The sequence below is a fragment of the Oncorhynchus tshawytscha genome, linkage group LG31 (genome assembly GCF_018296145.1).
Source record: "Oncorhynchus tshawytscha isolate Ot180627B linkage group LG31, Otsh_v2.0, whole genome shotgun sequence".
NCBI classification, from domain to species: Eukaryota; Metazoa; Chordata; class Actinopteri; order Salmoniformes; family Salmonidae; genus Oncorhynchus; species Oncorhynchus tshawytscha.
The window spans coordinates 20349754-20368494 of NC_056459.1; the positions used below are offsets into that span (position 1 = coordinate 20349754).

At 43.2% G+C, this 18741-nt stretch overlaps 1 protein-coding gene across 1 annotated transcript in view; it reads left to right on the forward strand.

The window, feature by feature from the left end:
• Positions 1–18741, forward strand: part of LOC121841470 (CUB and sushi domain-containing protein 3-like) — a 633380-nt gene that overhangs the window by 451921 nt on the left and 162718 nt on the right. The window contains exons 32-34 of the mRNA XM_042310031.1: positions 14531–14644; positions 15528–15623; positions 18201–18404. Coding sequence (XP_042165965.1) covers positions 14531–14644; positions 15528–15623; positions 18201–18404 — 414 coding nt within the window. The remainder of the gene's footprint in view (positions 1–14530; positions 14645–15527; positions 15624–18200; positions 18405–18741) is intronic.

Below are 18741 nucleotides of genomic sequence, written 5' to 3' on the forward strand. Positions count from 1 at the left end.
TTCTAGATGTAACTCCCCCGTGAGGCGAGCTGTTTGCTCACCAGAAGAGTTCTCCACTTGAAACTGAAAGTGGGAACTTAATCTTGTTGACCCACTCTCTCTCTTTCCACTTTGAACCAGGTTTATTAATTGGCCTTTCCAATACGACATCTCCTCCTCACCGCACAACTAAGAACAGGAGTTTGTAGTGCAATGGTGTGTGGGCTGTTTTTATATTATTAACTACATTAAGTAAGGAAAGATGTAATATATGAATTCCTGTAAATAATGTGAAAACTGGTTATATAAAGACTCTTTATAATGTAATAATAACAATGTATTCATATAGTTAAGAGAACCTTCAAACCTTACCAACACAGTGCTATTACTGTATTAGCTCAAGAGCTCAAGAGTGGTGGAGAGGACCAATTGCAGTCACTAAACCAGGCTGTAATATACCAGCAAAACTGGAGACTGATGGCAAACCAACTAATCTGATTGCCATCTGACTGTCAGTCCATTCAAAGAGGCATGAGTGATGAGCGCTCTTGCAGCTCCAAGCTGGTTTATGGAGAATTCACATTTTTGTTATAATACCTTGTTTGGCTTGGGCTTGGATGATTCTGAGCAGAATTTGGGATTTAAATTCTGATTCAGCAGATTTTGAGTGAATTCTTTCCATTGCTCGGTTTTCTTTTCCCAGCAGCTCCTGAAGGCATTCAGTGAGCTGACCTAAGCTCTCAGTGGACAAACACCATATCTCTTTATTTTCTTACATCAGATCTCTCTCTCTGTCTGTCTGTCTCTCTCGCTCTCTCCCCCTCCCTCTCTCCCTAACTGTGAGTCCCTCCAGACTGGATAAGGCTGTGAAAGCCTAGAGTGAAAACATCAAACCCAGTGTAACATAACTCAAGGCACACGAGAAACAGACGGGAGAGAAGGGAAGGCACTAAGAGCATGTTAAAGTGTTTGGCTTGAAAGCCAGTCACACCATGGATATCTCAGTGCTTCTCACTGTTGACTGTAATCAAAGAATATGTCACTTATTTTCTTTGTCATGGGAAAGATATTTTAACTGTTGCCACCAGTGGTGGTTCCCAAGTGATGTCATTATAGAGAGAGACTGAAAGTGGGCAGATGAAATACGTATTGGTCTTATTCATGGATCATAAATTATTAAAAGGATTAATAATTGATATCAGATGATCAGTATTTCAACGGCATCGGTGGATTTTACTTACTGGACATCTCAATCCAAGGACACATCAGTTCACCCAAATGCAAATCACCATGAAGCACGACCTGTTGTGTATGATATACTGTGTGTCATCTGTTTCTCTACATGTCCATGTACTTCATTTAACTAAAGCAGCCATTCAAACAGGCTAAGATGAGTTGTTTGTCCTTGTCTGATTAGTAAGCCATCTCTACAGCTTCATTCCAAATGGCCCCCTATGTCCTTAACGGAGTGGCTGCGGTTCCGGATCTTCTGGAACACTTGACTTGCTGTTGCAAAAAAAAGAGATTTCTGCGCATGCAGGATCCACTAGCCTACCACTTTTCAGCTGCTGCTCAGTGCTCAGTCACTCCTCCATTGTTAGTGCTGTCACTCCTCTGTTGTAACATTAGGTAAAAGCAAACATAAGCAGGACACAAACAGGTTGTCTAGCAATTTCATGTTCTTTTTTCAGGAGGGAGTTAGCTATTTGTGGCCTACACAGCATATCAAACAAGCCACAGACAGGCAGTCAATAGCGATTTAATGTACTTTTTTTCATCATTGTTACAAACATTGGCAAACAGGTCAGATCTGGGTCTGATTCTGTGGCTCAGAGGCCTGTCCTGGACCCCTGTGGAGGGGCTGTGGAGGGCTGTTGACATTGTGTGGCCCCTGGGGTCCAGGGCTCTTCTCCGGTGGAGAGGATGGTGGGTAGAACACACAGAGAGACTGATGACTGCTTTCTACAGAGAGAGAGAGCGAGAGAGAGAGAGAGAGAGAGAGAGAGAGAGAGAGAGAGAGAGTGTTAAAACACTGTATATATATATAATATGACATTTGTAATGTCTTTACTGTTTTGAAACTTCTGTATGTGTAATGTTTACTGTTAATTTTTGTTGTTTTTCACTTTATATATTCACTTTGTATGTTGTCTACCTCACTTGCTTTGGCAATGTTAACACATGTTTCCCATGCCAATAAAGCCCTTGAATTGAATTGAATTGAGAGAGAGAGAGAGAGAGAGAGAGAGAGAGAGAACAGACAGGCTCCAAATCCTGCAGATGGATGGAATGTTAATGTGAGGATAAGACGAGGCACAGCCTGGAGGCTCTTATAAGCTACCACTCAAGCCCAGCCCCTACAAAACACACCCAACACTCAGAGAGAGAGAGAGAGAGTAAAAGGATGAAAGAGAAACAGTATGCTCTTATAGTCTATCCAGGCCCCTCCACAACACAACACACCCAGCACTCAGAGAGAGAGAGAGAGAGCCGGAGAGGAAGAAAGAGAGATAAGAAGCTCTTATCCTGAGAGGGAGAGGGACAGATAGAGGGTGAGGGAGAGAGAGAGAGCATGACTGAGTGTTATTGTAGTGTGCTTTTAGAAAGGATAGACTGTCCATCTAGAACGACACTGAGTTAGACCAATGTGTTCTTTTGCAACTTGGACATTATCTCTTTGCTTCTATCATTCTTTCTACCACTGTTCTTATCACGCTCTCTCTCTTTCTGCCTTTGTTGTGTTGCATGGCTATCCTGATTTCTCTGTCACCACCAGAAACAGTACATGATATTCTCTCTCTCTCTCTCTCTCTCTCGCTCTTTCTCTCTCTCTCTCTCACTCTTTCTCTCTATCTCTTGCTCTCCCTCCCTCCCTCCCTCTCTCTGTCTCTCTCTGTCTCTCTCTCTGTCTCTCTCTCGCTCTGTCGCTCTCTCTCTCTCAATTACATTTCAATGTCAATTTAAGGGGCTTTATTGTCATGGGAAACATATGTATAGAATAAATATAATAAACAATAAAAACATGTACAGTTAATATTACACTCACAAAAGTTCCAAAGGAATAGAGACATTTCAAACGTCATATTATGTCTATATACAGTGTTGTAACAATGTGCAAATAGTTAAAGTACAAAAAGGAAAATAAATGAACATAAATATGGGTTGTATTTACAATCTTCACTGGTTGCCCTTTTCTTGTTGCAACATGTCACAAATCTTGCTGCTGTGATGGCACACTGGTATTTCACCAAGTAGATATGGGAGAATATCAAAATTGGATTTGGTTTTGAATTCTTTGTGGGTCTGTGTAATCTGAGGGAAATATGTGTCTCTAATATTGTCATACATTTAGCAGGAGGTTAAAAAGTGCAGCTCAGTTTCCACCTCATTTTGTGGGCAGTATGCACATAGCCTGTCTTCTCTTGAGAGCCAGGTCTGCCTACTGAGGCCTTTCTCAATAGCAAGGCTATGCTCACTGAGTCTGTACATAGTCAAAGCTTTCCTTAATTTTGGGTCACAGAGGTCAGGTATTCTGCCACGGTGTAATCTCTGTTTAGGGCCAAATAGCATTCTAGTTTGCTCTGGGTTTTTGTTAATTCTTTCCAATGTGTCAAGTAATTATCTTTTTGTTTTCTCATGATTTGGTTTGGTCTGATTGTGTTGCTGTCCTGGGGCTCTGTGAGGTCTGTTTGTGTTGGTGAACAGAGCCCCAGGACCAGCTTGCTTAGGGGACTCTTCTCCAGGTTCATCTCTCTGTAGGTGATGGCTTTGTTATGGAAGGTTTGGGAATTGCTTCATTTTAGGTGGCTGCAGAATTTAACGGCTATTTTCTGGATTTTGATCATTAGCGGGTGTCGTCCTAATTCTGCTCTGCATGTATTATTTGGTGCTTTACATTGTGGAGGATATTTTTGCAGGATTCTGCATGCAGAGTCTCAATTTGGTGTTTCTCCCATTTGATTAATTCTTGGTTGGTGAGCGGACCCCAGACTTCACAACCGTAAAGGGCAATGGGTTCTATATCTGATTCAAGTATTTTTAGTCAGATCCTAATTGGTACGTCAAATTTTATGTTCCTTTTGATGAGGTAGAAGGCCCTTCTTGCCTTGTCTCTCAGATCGTTCACAGCTTTGTGGAAGTTACCTGTGGTGCTGATGTTTAGGCCGAGGGACATATTTTTTTTTTGTGTGCTATATGGCAACGGTGTCTAGATGGAATTTGTGTTTGTGGTCCTGGCAACTGTACCTTTTTTGGAAAACCATTATTTTTGTCTTACTGAGATTTACTGTCAGTTCCCAGGTCTGACAGAAGCTGTGCAGAAGATCTATGTGCTGCTGTAGGCACTCCTTGGCTGTGGACAGAAGCATCAGATCATCAGCAAACAGTAGACGTTTGATTTCAGATTCTAGTAGGGTGAGGCCGGGTGCTGCAGACTGTTCTAGTGCCCTTGCCATTTAGTTTATACCTATGTTGAAGAGGGTGGGGCTCAAGCTGGATCTGTGTCTCACCCCACGGCCCTGTGGAAAAAATGTGTATGTTTTTTACCAATTTTAGTTAACGGCACACTGGTTGTGTACATTAATTTTATAATGTTGTATGTTTTTCCCCCAACATCGCTTTCCATTCATTTGTATAGCAGATTCTTATGCCAAATTGAGTTGATCGCTTTTTTGAAATGAACAAAACATGAGAAGACTTTGCCTTTATTTTTGTTTGTTTGTTTGGAAATTAGGGTGTGCAGGGAGAATACGTGGTGTGCTGTACGGTAATTTGGTAAAAAGCCAATTTGACATTTGGACATTGTTTTCACTGAGGAAATGTACGAGTCTGCTGTTAATGATAATGCAGAGGATTTTCCCAAGGTTGCTATTGACATATATCCCACGATTATCAGGAATCAAGGTAAGCAGACACGTTGAATTGACAATGGTTTAATATTCCTACAGGGGCAGGTAATAGACAGGTCAAGGCAGGCAGGGGTCAGTAACCAGAGGTGGGGCAACGGTATCGGACGGCAGGCAGGCTCAGGGTCAGGGTTTGCAGAAGTCAACAATCCAGAGGTGGGGCAAAGATACAGGATGGCAGGCAGAGTAGTCAGGCAGGCGGACTCAGAGTCAGGACAGGCAAGGGTCAAATCCAGGAGGGCAAGAATAAGAGAGACTGGGAAAAGCAGGAGCTGAGAACAAAAACGCTGGTTGACTTGACACACAAGACAAACTGGCAACAGACAAACAGAAAACACAGGTATAAATACATTGGGGATAGTGGGGAAGATGGGCGACACATGGAGGGTGGTGGAGACAATCACAAAAACAGGTGAAACAGATCAGGGTGTGACAACAATAGTTATTGGGGTCAAATTTGTCTCTACTTTTGTGAATTGGGGTGATCAGTCCTTGGTTCCAAACATTTGGGAAGATGCCAGAGCTGAGGATGATGTTAAAGAGTAATAGTATAGCTAATTGGAATTTGTGTTCTGTATAATTTATAATTTCATTTAGGATACCATCAACACCACATACCTTTTTGGGTTGGAGGGTTTGTATTTTGTCATATAGTTAATTAAATGTAATTGGAGAATCCAGTGGGTTCTGATAGTCTTTAATAGTTGGTTCTAATATTTGTATTTGATCATGTATATGTATTTTTGCTGTTTGTTTTTTGTTATAGAGCCTAACAGATTGGATAAGTGGTTTATCCATACATCTCTGTTTTAGATAGATAACTCTTTGTGTTGTTGTTTGGTTAGTGTTTTCCAATCTTCCCAGAAGTGGTTAGATTCTATATATTCTTCAAATACATTGAGCTGGCTTGTGACATGCTGTTCCTTCTTTTTCAGTAGTGTATTTCTCTATTGTTTTAGTGATTCACCATAGTGAAGGCATAGGCTCAGGTTTTCTGGGTCTCTAGGTTTTTGGTTGGACATGTTTCTCAATTTCTTTCATAAGGTTTTTGCATTCTTCATCAAACCATTTGTCATTGTTGTTCTTAGGTTGTCTGCCTGACATTTGTATATTTGACAGGGAAAGCTGTGAGGTCAAATATACTGTTTAAGTTTTCTACTGCGAAGTTTACACCTTCACTAATGTTGGGTGGGGCTTGAAGGGCTTGAAATTGTTGTTGCCTAATTGTTTTTTGGTAGGTTTCTACACTCATTTCCTTCCATCTATAGAATTTCTTAATATTATGCAGTTCCTTTGGCATTTATGCCTCATGATTGAGTATTGCTCTGTACAAGTAGACTGTGATTTTGCTGTGATCTGATAGAGGTGTCAGTCGGCTGACAGTGAACACTCTGAGAGACTTTGGGTTGAGGTCAGTGATAAAGTAATCTACAGTACTAATGCCAAGATATGAGCTGTAGGTGTACCTACTGTAAGAGTCCCCTCGAAGCCTACCATTGACTATGTACAGAATGTGTGACAGAGCTGCAGGAGTTATGACCCATTTTTGGGGTTGTTTTGTCATAGTTGTGTCTAGGGGGGCATATTTGGGAGGGAATGCTATCACCTCCAGGTAAGTGTTTGTCTACTAAGAGTGTCAGGTTCTTGTCCAGTTCTGGCATTTAGGGCGCCACAGCCTATTACATGTCACTGGGCCTGGAAATGGTTGAGCTCCCCCTTTAGGATGGGGATTCTATTGGGGGATCTCTCTCTCTCTCTCTCTCTCTCTCTCTCTCTCCTTTTCTTTTCTCGCTCTCTCAGGCAAACACACAAACTCACTCACCACCACTTAAAGTACATGTCTGATGGTACAGCATGATGGAACAATGGGAATAGTGTCTCTCACATAAGGACACAATGTTATTTAGCGAAGAATGATTGAGGATGGAACACATAGCATGCCTGGGCATGGTCTATTGATGATGTCTGGATCACTGAATCAGATCACACTGCACAAACACAATGCATCTCAATATATTGCTGTGTCAATGGTGAGGTGGGCGTGTTACACGGAACCCAAACCGGCTGCGTGCCTGCGCCATCGTGCATACATTTATTTTGTCCCCCTACACAAAACGCGATCACGACAAGCAGGTTAAAATATTTTAAAAACTCTGAACCAATGACATTAATTTGGGGACAGGTCGAAAAGCATTAAACATGTATGGAAATTTAGCTAGTTAGCTTGCACTTGCTAGCTAATTTGTCCTATTTAGCTAGCTTGCTGTTGCTAGCTAATTTGTCCTGGGATATAAACATTGAGTTGTTATTTTACCTGAAATGCACAAGGTCTTCTACTCTGACAATTATTCCACACATAAAACGGCCAACCAAATCGTTTCCAGTCATCTCTCCTCCTTCTGGGCTTTTTCATCTTTGAACTTATATGGTGATTGGCATCTACACTTTCATAGTATTACCACGACGACCGGCAAAACAGTTCATCTTTCAATCACCCACGTGGGTATAACCAATGAGGAGATTGCACGGGGGTACCTGCTTCTATAAACCAATGAGCAGATGGGAGAGCCAGGACTTTCAGCGCAATCTGTATCAGAAATAGAAAGGAGTCCTATTTTAGCCCTTGGCAACGCAGACGCTCGTTGGCGCGCGCGAGCAGTGTGGGTGCAATAATATGGATTTCTACATTTATTTTGCGACGCTCGCGCACGCGACGTGTCCGGTCTGGTCAGCATGTTACATACATCTACAAACTGTTAGTGGTGGCACTTTGTCTCAGCCTGGACTCAGTGGCTCTGGATCTACAGTAGGCTCCCCATTGAGTGGTGTAAACACCCTGTGTTACCATTATCAAACAGTCTCCAGATAACGCTGATTTTAGTCATCACAGATAAAATACTTTAAATCCTCTGAGTGGCAAGGACGAGTCTTCAGAGGTGTAAGAATAATTCGGAGTACACAACTAATTGGTGCAGTGTCAGTAAACTCACAGAGCGCTTCATGTCCAATGTTTCATGTTGTGAATTATTCCCTTTGGAGGGATAGTGACGAACAGAACAGAAAGAGACAAGGGTGTCTGAGAAAAAGTCAAGTTCACCAGTTAAAAACAACAGAAGATGAATCAAGGTGACACTGGGAGTGGTGAGAGATGACAGAACCCAATGTGTGTGTGCATGTGCGCGTGTCACAGACAAAGTTTCTCGCCTTGTGAATTCATCGAGCCCTGAGCTGTCCTGATCCACAACAAAGAGAGCCGGATTTATCTGTGAGCCATGGAGGGCACCAAGGGGAATGAGGATTAATGGGCTGTGTAGGCCGGGGCCTGGGCCTTGTCTGACACTGGCGCAAGGATAGGGCTGCTCCAGCCCAGGGAGGTCCTGTGGCAGCCTGCCCCAGGTAGAGGGGTGCCCGGGGGGGAGGCATGGATCTGAAGCCCCTGGATCGAAGCATTACCCCGCTCCAGCCAGGGCTCATATGGGACTCTGTGTTTGATATCTATGTCGAAGTGGGAGAACAAAGAGTTCAGTTGGGGATTGTTCGGGCAGCAGCCACTCACATTACACAGACACACACTGCACTCAAAACAGAGCAGGCCGGCCAGAGAAAGCGAGAGATGATTATGAAATGGAAAGATCATGTACTGTGTGTGCGTGTGTGTGTGTGTGTGTGTGTGTGAATGGGTTGGTTCTTCTATTCTAAAATAGTCCCCACAAGGATAGTAAAACAAGGACAATTCTTCCTTGTGGGGACATTTTCCACATCTATGAGGAAAAAGGCTATTTTAAATTCAGGGGTTAGGTTTAGGGTTAGGGTTACAATTAGGATTAGGGTTAGGGTAAAGGGTTAGACTGCAGTGTGCTAAGTCAGGGTCACAGTATTTTTTGGCAGTCTTAAACACATCTACTTTGAAACAAAAGTATACACCTCACACACATGGTTATGGGATCAAGAAAAATAAAACACCTCTACCATGTCAGATATAGATTTGAAATGTATTACATTTTGAGTTTGCATTCCAATATTACACTTTATATACACTACAGAAGACTGAAATATAACACAACTGTTTGACATAGGATCACTGGATTTTTGTTGTTTTTAATTATGAAATTAATAACGTTCAACCCATGAGGCCAAAGATTTTGGTCATTGACTGCAGGAAAGGGATACACCTGCTAAACGAAACCCTTTGATGCAAATAGCTAGGTTGCATCCCAAATGGGTGCTATTTGTCTCACCATCCTTTTATCCCTGTGGCTTGACTGAGGTGTTATCTCCATAGACATCTAGTTAGAGGACTGAGTCCTGACCGACTGAGTCCTGAATGACTGAGTCCTGGCTGACTGAGGAGTCCTGACTGGGAAAACATGCTGCTAGACAAGGGGGTATAGCTCAGCCTGATCACTAGATCACTAGACTTAGATTTCAGATGTTTGAAAAGGTCCCCATATTGATATATATTGATACATGCCTTCCGCGGCACTAACAAATGTGTAGTGTTTGCGATTATGCACCACTGGCCGCAAACTCGTGATAACTGGAGCCAGAGCACCCTGCTTAGACCACTGTACCACTGCAGTTCACAGTGCTCTAGCAAGCCGTGAAAATACTTGATGATACATGTTTAATTATTTTGTACTAAACTGTTAACCTTTGAGTTGTTTCTGTTTTAACCCAGTAACCATGCAGAATGAATGCATCAAAAATATCCATAATACGTGGAATTTCAAAGGGAAACTATGAGATCTTGTTGGTAATGTATATCTACCACGTTGGGGCACTGGTAGTTTGGGTGCGTGTTTGTGTGTCTGTGCGTTTGTGTGTGTGTGAGCGTGTGTCTGTGCATGTGCGCGTGTGCATGGGTTGGCGAGGGGGGTAGATGTACCACGGCCCTGTGTGTGTGTACAGAAGCTCTATCTAGCTGTACAGTCAGAACACCAGCAGGCCACCCAACGGCAGCACGGACCAACGCTGGGGTGATTACCCTTTTGTCCTCTAGCTCCTTATCCCACGGACGCAGGTCCCAGATAATGAATTCCTTTCAATATTAGACATTTTCAAGATCCCAGCCCCTCACCTGATTATTATTGGCCCTATTCCACTGATTTCATGAATACTGCAGACTGAGATTCTAGTCCAGTGTGACATTCAGAGAGCTTCCCTTCTGGTGCAAGGTTATTGAAGAGTGAATTGCATTAAGCCAAGGCGTTTATATTGCAGTAATACTGTATGTATTCCCTGTTTTATGCTTGGATTGGGAGCTTTTGGCACAGAGGAGATTTTCTCATGTCTCCCATCATTAATTGTGTTTATTTTGCACTTTAGAGGTTGAAAGGGTTTTAAATGAAAGCCATGATGGCTATTGCACACATTATTTCAGTGTCAACATTTGATATTCAACATTGTACCTGGGAAAGTTGGGAAAGTTATAGCATTTGAATATAATTAATTCAGCCAAAGAAGTCGCGCTTCTGTTCGACCTTGAGTCTTTTTTTGACACTTTGTATCTTACAGATGGTAATTGTATGCTTTGTACAATGGAGTATTGTGCCTGCCCTTAACACTTCTGTTCGGTATTTCCACGACTGTACCTTGGCTGTGTGTGTGTGTGTGTGTGTGTGTGCGTGTGTGTGTGTGTGTGTGTGTGTGTGTGTGTGTGTGTGTGTGTGTGTGTGTGTGTGTGTGTGTGTGTGTGTGTGTGTGTGCGCGCATACGTGCGTGCACACGTTGGTGGTGGTAGACACTGCTGTTGAGCATGATAAAGTCAGCTATAGGTCCTCATTCATCTCAGAAAAGTCTCCATCTTTTTCTCTCTCTCCCTCTCTCCCTCTGCACCTCTGTAGAACGGATGAAATGGAAATCTGTTCCAACCAAGGCACCATCAGGGGAGACAACGAACCAGAAACAAAATGGCAACTGCAAGGTCTTTTATTTTAGAGAGGTATCTCAACGCCTAAGAAAAAGGACGGAAAAGGGAATCTGAATTAATCATCGGTTTCATTTCCATATAACCTCGGAAGCATCTGTCAGAACATGTTAAGTGAGCAAGACGCGTTTGGTAAAGGGCAATCTCGTGTGGCGGAGGTCTGTTTGTTGAAACTACTTCCTGAAATAGTGCTGAGCTAGGTGTTTAGAGCTAGGTGTTTAAGGCTATGTTCCAAATGACACCCTACTCCTACTACTGGCCCTATGGGTTCTTCAAAATGAGTGCAATACTTAGGGAATAGGGTGCCGTTTGGGACGCAGCCTCTGCTTGTGGGCACTGCGCTGGAGCACTTAGTTCTGGAAGTGCTAACTGTATGTATGTGTGTGTGTGTGTGTGTGTGTGTGTGTGTGTGTGTGTGTGTGTGTGTGTGTGTGTGAGAGAGAGCATGGCTGGAAGACAGGGTTCACCCTAGCTGCTTGTGCAACAAGGAGCTTGTCTCTGTTTGTCAGGCAGTTGGCTTTGTAGCCAAACATCTGGGCTATGTATGAACATGACTTTGAGTGGTACAGCTCAGCATGTGAGTGTTCTGTCTAAGATTTTTCATGTGAACTCTTTTTTTGAGGCAGTTGCTACATCCATTGTCAGACTTACACATTTATGATATGTACCCATTGATTCTTGAAGAATATAACTTATGAATGCCTCATGAGTTTAGTTCAGAACCCAAAATATAGGTTTGTTTCACTCCAATGTTTGTAAACAAAGTAAACGTAAACAAGCACTGTACAGCCTCAAAACATGGTTTTGATATCATGGACGGTCAGTCTTTTTATCCATAGCCCATGAATTTGAAGGGGGTTACATTTCTCAAGCCCAATCCCTCAGCTGTTTACCAATACAAGTGGCAGGGAGTTTTCTTTGTTATGGTGTCCTTACCTGGAGTGCACACTGAAACCTATTCAAATGAGGAATGGGTCACAAAGGCTCTGACGAAGGCCAATATGCTGATACATAAGCTTGACTAAACTAAGTAATAATGGCAAGAGCTAACACAGATGTGAAAGTTGGCCTACTCTTCCTTTTAGGAGGTTTGGGTCTGAAATCTGAATTTTCAATTAAATATTGGGTACCTATTGAATTCGCATCTGGGACAATACTTCCCAAAAACATGCATTGCTCCAACACATAAAGCTGTGCCGCTCTACAGTACGTGTCTGCTGAAGAGAAAGTCAGTCCGGCCTCCCTCCCAGACACAGTACTCTGTAAATGGACCATGGTCTCTCTGTTCTCTCTGTTCCGTTCAACAAAGCACATTCCCTGGGGAAGGTTTGAGCTTTTTCCCCTGACATGGGCCCAGTATTGGAGTGGGGAGGCTGAGGTTGCCAGTGGTATGGCGTTTGGGGAGGGAGGTCTGTGTGTGTACAGTAGTACAATACCAAATACTGACATTTTAACACAAAGCTGTTGGACTTCTCCCCACACTATAAACCCACACTCCCCAAACACAATGGAATTAAAACTGTATCGTAGGCATAATATATGCCTACGTTAAAATTACATATGCTCTTCCCTAACCAAAATTATTGGCCTATGCTTCTTATTGTGCGTTCAGGCGATATAGACGTGTTGCAGTGATAGTTAGCATTTCTCTCATCTTGTGTCATTGAAGGTGCTATTTGGAACGTAGCCTCTGTGCAGGGGCTCTTCAGCATATCATGAATAAAGGCCCATCAATAATGGCCTTGTTGGTACATGCCCAATTGCGCGTGTTTGTGTTTTCCCTGTCCTGGACTAAATATATGCATGAGGAGTCGCGCACACACTCATCTTGTCTACTTAGGCATACAACTCAAAGGCACTACTCTTAACTTGGGTAAAACATCCTGGCAAATCTCATAATTTCTACGTTTCTGTTTAAATACAGATTCAAATCTGTAATACTTTTCTGGTAAAAAGTATGGATTGATGCAATTCAAAAGCAACTGTATATAGTATTAGACAAGGGTTGTATGTATCCAGCATCTCAGAGTAGGAGGAGTGCTGATCTAGGATCAGCCCTCCCTTCCATGCAATGTTATTCATTGCGATCAAAAAGGCAAATCGGATCCTTAATCAGCCCTCCTACTTTCGGACGCATGATACATACGGTCCCGAATCTGTTTCCCAGGGTGACCGTTATTGTAAAGATACCATTTCATCGAAGCAGGAAATCAAAGGGAATCAGGCAAGATGTATGTATGACCTCAATACAGTAAATACAATACAGTATATTTGCTATTGGGATGGCCATGGGGTGTAATGACCCATCTCTTGTGCATCACTAACCAAAGAAGCTTTGGGCTTAATCACAACATAGCAGTCCTATAAGCATACTATTATGTAGATGCATAGATACTGTAGATTCATTAGCATCCGTAGCCCTTTCCTGCAGTCAAAAGACCAAATCGGCCTCAAGGGGCCGATAATTAATAATGAATTAATACCACTTTATTGATTTAATTTTTGCTTCAAATCCAGTGTTTCTATGTCAATGTGTTTGTTATATGTGTTTGTGTTTGTTATATTTCAGTCTTCTTTGATGTATATAAAGTGTAATGTTGGGATGCAAACTCAAAATGTAATACATTTAAACTCTATATCTGACATGGTACAGGTGTCTTCGTCTTTTATTTAAGACCATAACCATCTGTGTGATGTGTATACCAAGAAACCCTCTGTGTGACCCTGATTTAGCCCACGGCAGAAAATGATTAACTGACTCCCTAATAGACAGTTAGTTGGGCAAGATGGTGCAAGTGAGTGTCATAAGTGCTCACCCTAATCTCATATATTAAGTGATTACACATGTGATTTGGATCTCCTAATTTCAAAATCAAAAGTTACTGGAAATGTCCAACCCTGACTGGGCATCCATCATTGGGCTTACTTCTTGGAAACCAAAGAGAATTTGGGTCAGTGGGAACGTGAAGTTAGAGAAATCAGCAACTAAGTGACTTACACCATACGGTTTCTCCCGAGAAGAAGTAGTCTCAGCATCAAATCGCAAATTGTCATTTCGTAACAATTTAGGGCAAATACAGTAGAGTTTTGTTATGCTAATGACTTGGCTGGGTAAAGAGTTTTCTGCTTTCACAATGACGCCATCAAAGTGGTTAGGGAGGGTAAATAAGGATATTTCTGTGTTACTGTGTACAGTTGAGAGGAAGCCCAAAGTGTGCACCAGTGTAATGCGGCTTTGCTCAGAACTCTAAGAGACTCTCAGAGAGGTTTCCAATTAAAAGATTTAAATAAACATACAGTGCAGTTACCTCGGGGATTCCCTGCCACAGTTTTACGCCCACTGCTGTTGTAATGAAGAATAATGATGTACTTTTGTGATGTTATTAGCACAATGTAATTTTTTTTAAAGCAGCTCAATATGCTCATTGCCAAAGAGAGGAGGAGCAGTTGACAAAACAGTAATTGTATAATGACACATTGTGATCTATTTTGCCATGCTTTAGTACCTACCATCCACTGAGACTATGCTTAAAATAGATGTCACAATTTAGCTCTCATGCATTTTCTAAACAGCCAGTACACCTGTGTACAACGGTCTCGTTACTATTTTGATAGCTTGGTGTGAAATTATGAATTGTGTTAACACAATGGTGCTAGCTTTTTTGTTCGTATTTTAATTAGTTAAAGACTTCTTTCTCTTTTCTCTCTTTCTCTCTTTTAGTGCTGTTTGGGCAATTTGTCTTATTCCAGACATCACTCAATGACGTTGTGGACATTTATGATGGGCCTACGCAGCAGTCTCCACTCCTGTCTTCTCTCTCTGGCTCCCACTCAGGTAATACAAAGAGCAACACAACACAACGACAGACACGTCAGTGAAAGCGCCACTTAACTTTGTTCTGGAGATTTTCCTTTTTGTCACTGTGCTTGCTGTTCGGGGTTCTGGGCTGGGTTATTGTACAAGAATGCTTTATAGCCACATCCCAAGAGCCATACATTAGTCACATATTGGACCCGTTTATTCAGTATCACTTTAGTCTCCATACAAAGCATTTATCAGCAAAGCATCTGTTCCCCTTGGGTCCATACCCTCAGTCACGCTGAGCTATTGAGCCGTGCGTGTGTGCGTTGGTGTGTGTGTGCATGTGTGTACGTTGCTTGCTTGCTTGTGTGTGTATATGACGGAGGGAAAATTACGTGGTCTGTACCATGTAAACAGCAGCACCTTATGAGATGCTCTTAACAAAGAGGTAAGTGCTAATAAAAGGCTGTACATTTCCCCTGTTTCTATCGGGGATAAGACCACCAAAGTTCCAGGGAGACTGTGAAGAAGAAGAAGAAGAAGAAGAAGAGGAAGAAGAAGAGGAAGACGACTAGGTGGAATGAAAGGGGTCCGTTGGCAATCAATAAGGCCTTCTATCAAAGCATGAATCCCTTGTTGACTCTTAATGTTCTGTTCAAGTATAACGTTGAACTAACAGCTGATTAGTTCAGCACAACAGGCATCAGAGTTAAACAACGCCAGATCAGATCAACATGATTGATTAATCCAATGGAGTCTGATACATTTATCTTTAACTGGGTCGGATCATCAGTTGTTGGACAGCCAACCTGCACATCAATCAGAAGAATAACCTTTCATCCTGTGAAATGTTTGTGTATGGTGGAGTTGTAAGTTGTGTTTGATTGATCATTGAAATCCGTTTTTTTTTCTTCAGGAGAGTCTCTACCCTTGAGCACGGGCAACCAGATAACCATAAAGTTCACCACGGTCGGCCCGGAGACTGCTAAGGGCTTTCACTTTGTCTACCAAGGTTTGTCTTCCATAGATAAACTCAGCAAAAAAAGAAACACCCTCTCACTGTCAACTGCATTTATTTTAAGCAAACTTAACATGTGTAAATATTTGTATGAACATAACAAGATTCAACAACTGAGACAAAAACAGAACAAGTTCCACCGACATGTGACTGACAGAAATGAAATAATGTGTCACTGAACAAAGGGGGTGTCAAAATCAAAAAGTAACAGTCAGTATCTGGTGTGGCCACCAGCTGCATTAAGTACTGCAGTGCATCTCCTCCTCATGGACTGCACCAGATTTGCCAGTTTTTGCTGTGAGATGTTACCCCACTCTGCCACTCTTCCACCAAGGCACCTGCAAGTTCCCAGACATTTCTGGGGGGAATGACTCTAGCCCTCACCCTCCGATCCAACAGGTCCCAGACATGCTCAATGGGATTGAGATCCGGGCTCTTCGCTGGCCATGGCAGAACACTGACATTCCTGTCTTGCAGTACAGAACGCACAGAACGAGCAGTATGGCTGGTGGCATTGTCATGCTGGAGGGTCATGTTAGGATGAGCCTGCAGGAAGGGTACCACATGAGGGAGGAGGATGTCTTCCTTGTAACCTGCAATGACAACAAGCTCAGTCCGATGATGCTGTGACACACCGCCCCAGACCATGGCAGACTCTCCATCTCCAAATCGATCCCGCTCCAGAGTACAGGCCTTGGTGTAACTCTCATTCCTTCGACGATAAACGTGAATCTGACCATCACCCCTGGTGAGACAAAACAACGAGTGAGACAAAACTGGTGAGACAAAAGTGAAGAGCACTTTTTGCCAGTCCTGTCTGATCCAGTGACGGTGGGTTTGTGCCCATAGGCGACGTTGTTGCCAGTGATGTCTGGTAAGAATCTGCCTTACAACAGGCCTACAAGCCCTCCGTCCAGCCTCTCTCAGCCTATTGCGGACAGTCTGACCACTGATGGAGGGATTGTGCGTTCCTGGTGTAACTCGGGCAGTTGTTGTTGCCATCATGTACCTGTCCCGCAGGTGTGAAGTTCGGATGTACCGATCCTGTGCAGGTGTTGTTAGACATGGTCTGCCACTACGAGGACGATCAGCTGTCCGTCCTGTCTCCCTGTAGCGCCGTCTTAGGCATCTCACAGTATGGACATTGCAATTTAATTTGGACATCCTTATGACTTGGAGGCTATACTAATTTTGGCAACATACATACAAAACTAAGCCCTTTCTGTCTTCCAATATTGGGTATTTCAGCTCTGTCATGACATTATTCAAATGAATAAGCAAGTCGCTTTCATCCAACCCCAGCCAAGCCAGAGGCATGGATTGAGTTTAGCTGTGCATGTAAGGATTGCCTACACTCCACTGTCACTATGTGTTCGAAATGACTGTATAAACATTAGGATCCTTTGAATTCAGTACCTCCACTTGTAATAAATATTGGAATGTGTGACTCTGACAGGGAGTGAAATAAATGGACCTTTATTGATATGTTGTTACAGAGTGCTCTCCAGAGTAATGCAGGTCTGTAAATTACAATTATTTTTACATGCCTGACATTTAGAACATCACACACTTCCATAGAGTACATACAGTCATCACTAGTGTGCGGAAGCAGGAGGGGTACATTTACATGTTTCTGTCAGCTAGCTATCTGTTGATGACGTTGCCTGGCCCCAAAAACCTGTCTGTTCAGCATTATCCCAGGCGCAGAGGTGTCCTGCTCAGCAAGATGCTTCACATATCCCCAAAAAGCTTAGAATGATCAAACTTCTTAGAACTTTTGCAAATTGTACACATTCCACATTTCCCCTCAGAGTAATTTTGCGTGCCATATGGCACTCTATTCCCTACATAGAGCACTACTTTTGAACAGAGCTCTATGGGCCTTGGTCAATAGTAGTGCAATATATAGGGAATAGGGTCCCATCTAGCAGCAGCATCTTCCAGTGTAGAAGTCTCATTCCCCCCTGACACATGCTAAGCCTAACTCCTGGACGGATCCCAACAACTCTCTGCCTCCCTCCCTGCCTCTCTGCGTCCCTGCCTCTCTGCCTCCCTTCCGTCCTTCCTCCCTCATTTTTGGACTCATTCATTTGTTCTTGCAATTGTGAGCTAGGCCTGCTAACTTAAATCCCACTCAATAGCTCAGTTATTGCTCTTCTCAAAATGTAATCCCAATTTCAATTTTCTGTTTAAATAGAACACCACCAGACTTTTACACAAATGACAGATTCAGTCAGACGGTTCTTGTTTATGTGATAACCCTGCCTTCAGTATTCAAGTGTGTAATAGTTTTTCTGAGCGCTCAGGGGCGGATGATGAAGGTAACAGACACACGCTCTCCTCTGCTCTTACAAAGCCTAAGAACACCATGGTGCTGGTCTGTCTCAGACGTGGTTTTGCATTGATGTTATATCCTACCTCAGAACCCATTATCAAATGTCATGTTAGCTAGCTAGCCAGCTAGCTGAAAGTCTATGGTGAGAGATTGGGTATATCTCATTTGAAGTTTTTCTCCCCCTGCTGCTGCTTCTTCTTCCATTGCTTTACTGACACCTCCTATCCTATCCACAGCTGTCCCAAGGACCAGTGCCACCCAGTGCAGTTCAGTCCCTGAGCCTCGCTTCGGCAAACGGATCGGGAACGACTTCGCCATGGGTGCCTCGGTCCTGTTTGAGTGTAACCCTGGATACGTCCTGCACGGTTCCACCGCCATCCGCTGTGAGACCGTCCCTGACACCCTGGCCCAATGGAATGACTCGCTACCCACTTGTGTTGGTCAGTATGATTGGCCCCCAAGCCAATTGCCGGCTATGGTGATTGGCTACCGTGTGTGAGAAACACCCCTGATTGTTCTACCGCTAACGAGCTTTGTCAACATGCCAATCATCTCGGGCCGCCTCTTAAGTGAGGCAAAGTCATTATCGTGGGAGCGTGAGTGTGCACACGAAAGCAGACTGGGGTTTTGGCTGTGAGGGTCCCTCAGAGGGCCTTCCTTACCACTCTGAACAGAATGTTTCCTCTTGGCTGTGCATTCAGCCAGGTCTAAAGAGTGTGGTGAGGAGAGGAGAGGAGAGAGGATAGAGACAGAGGGTTGAGCAAGAAGAGAAGAGAG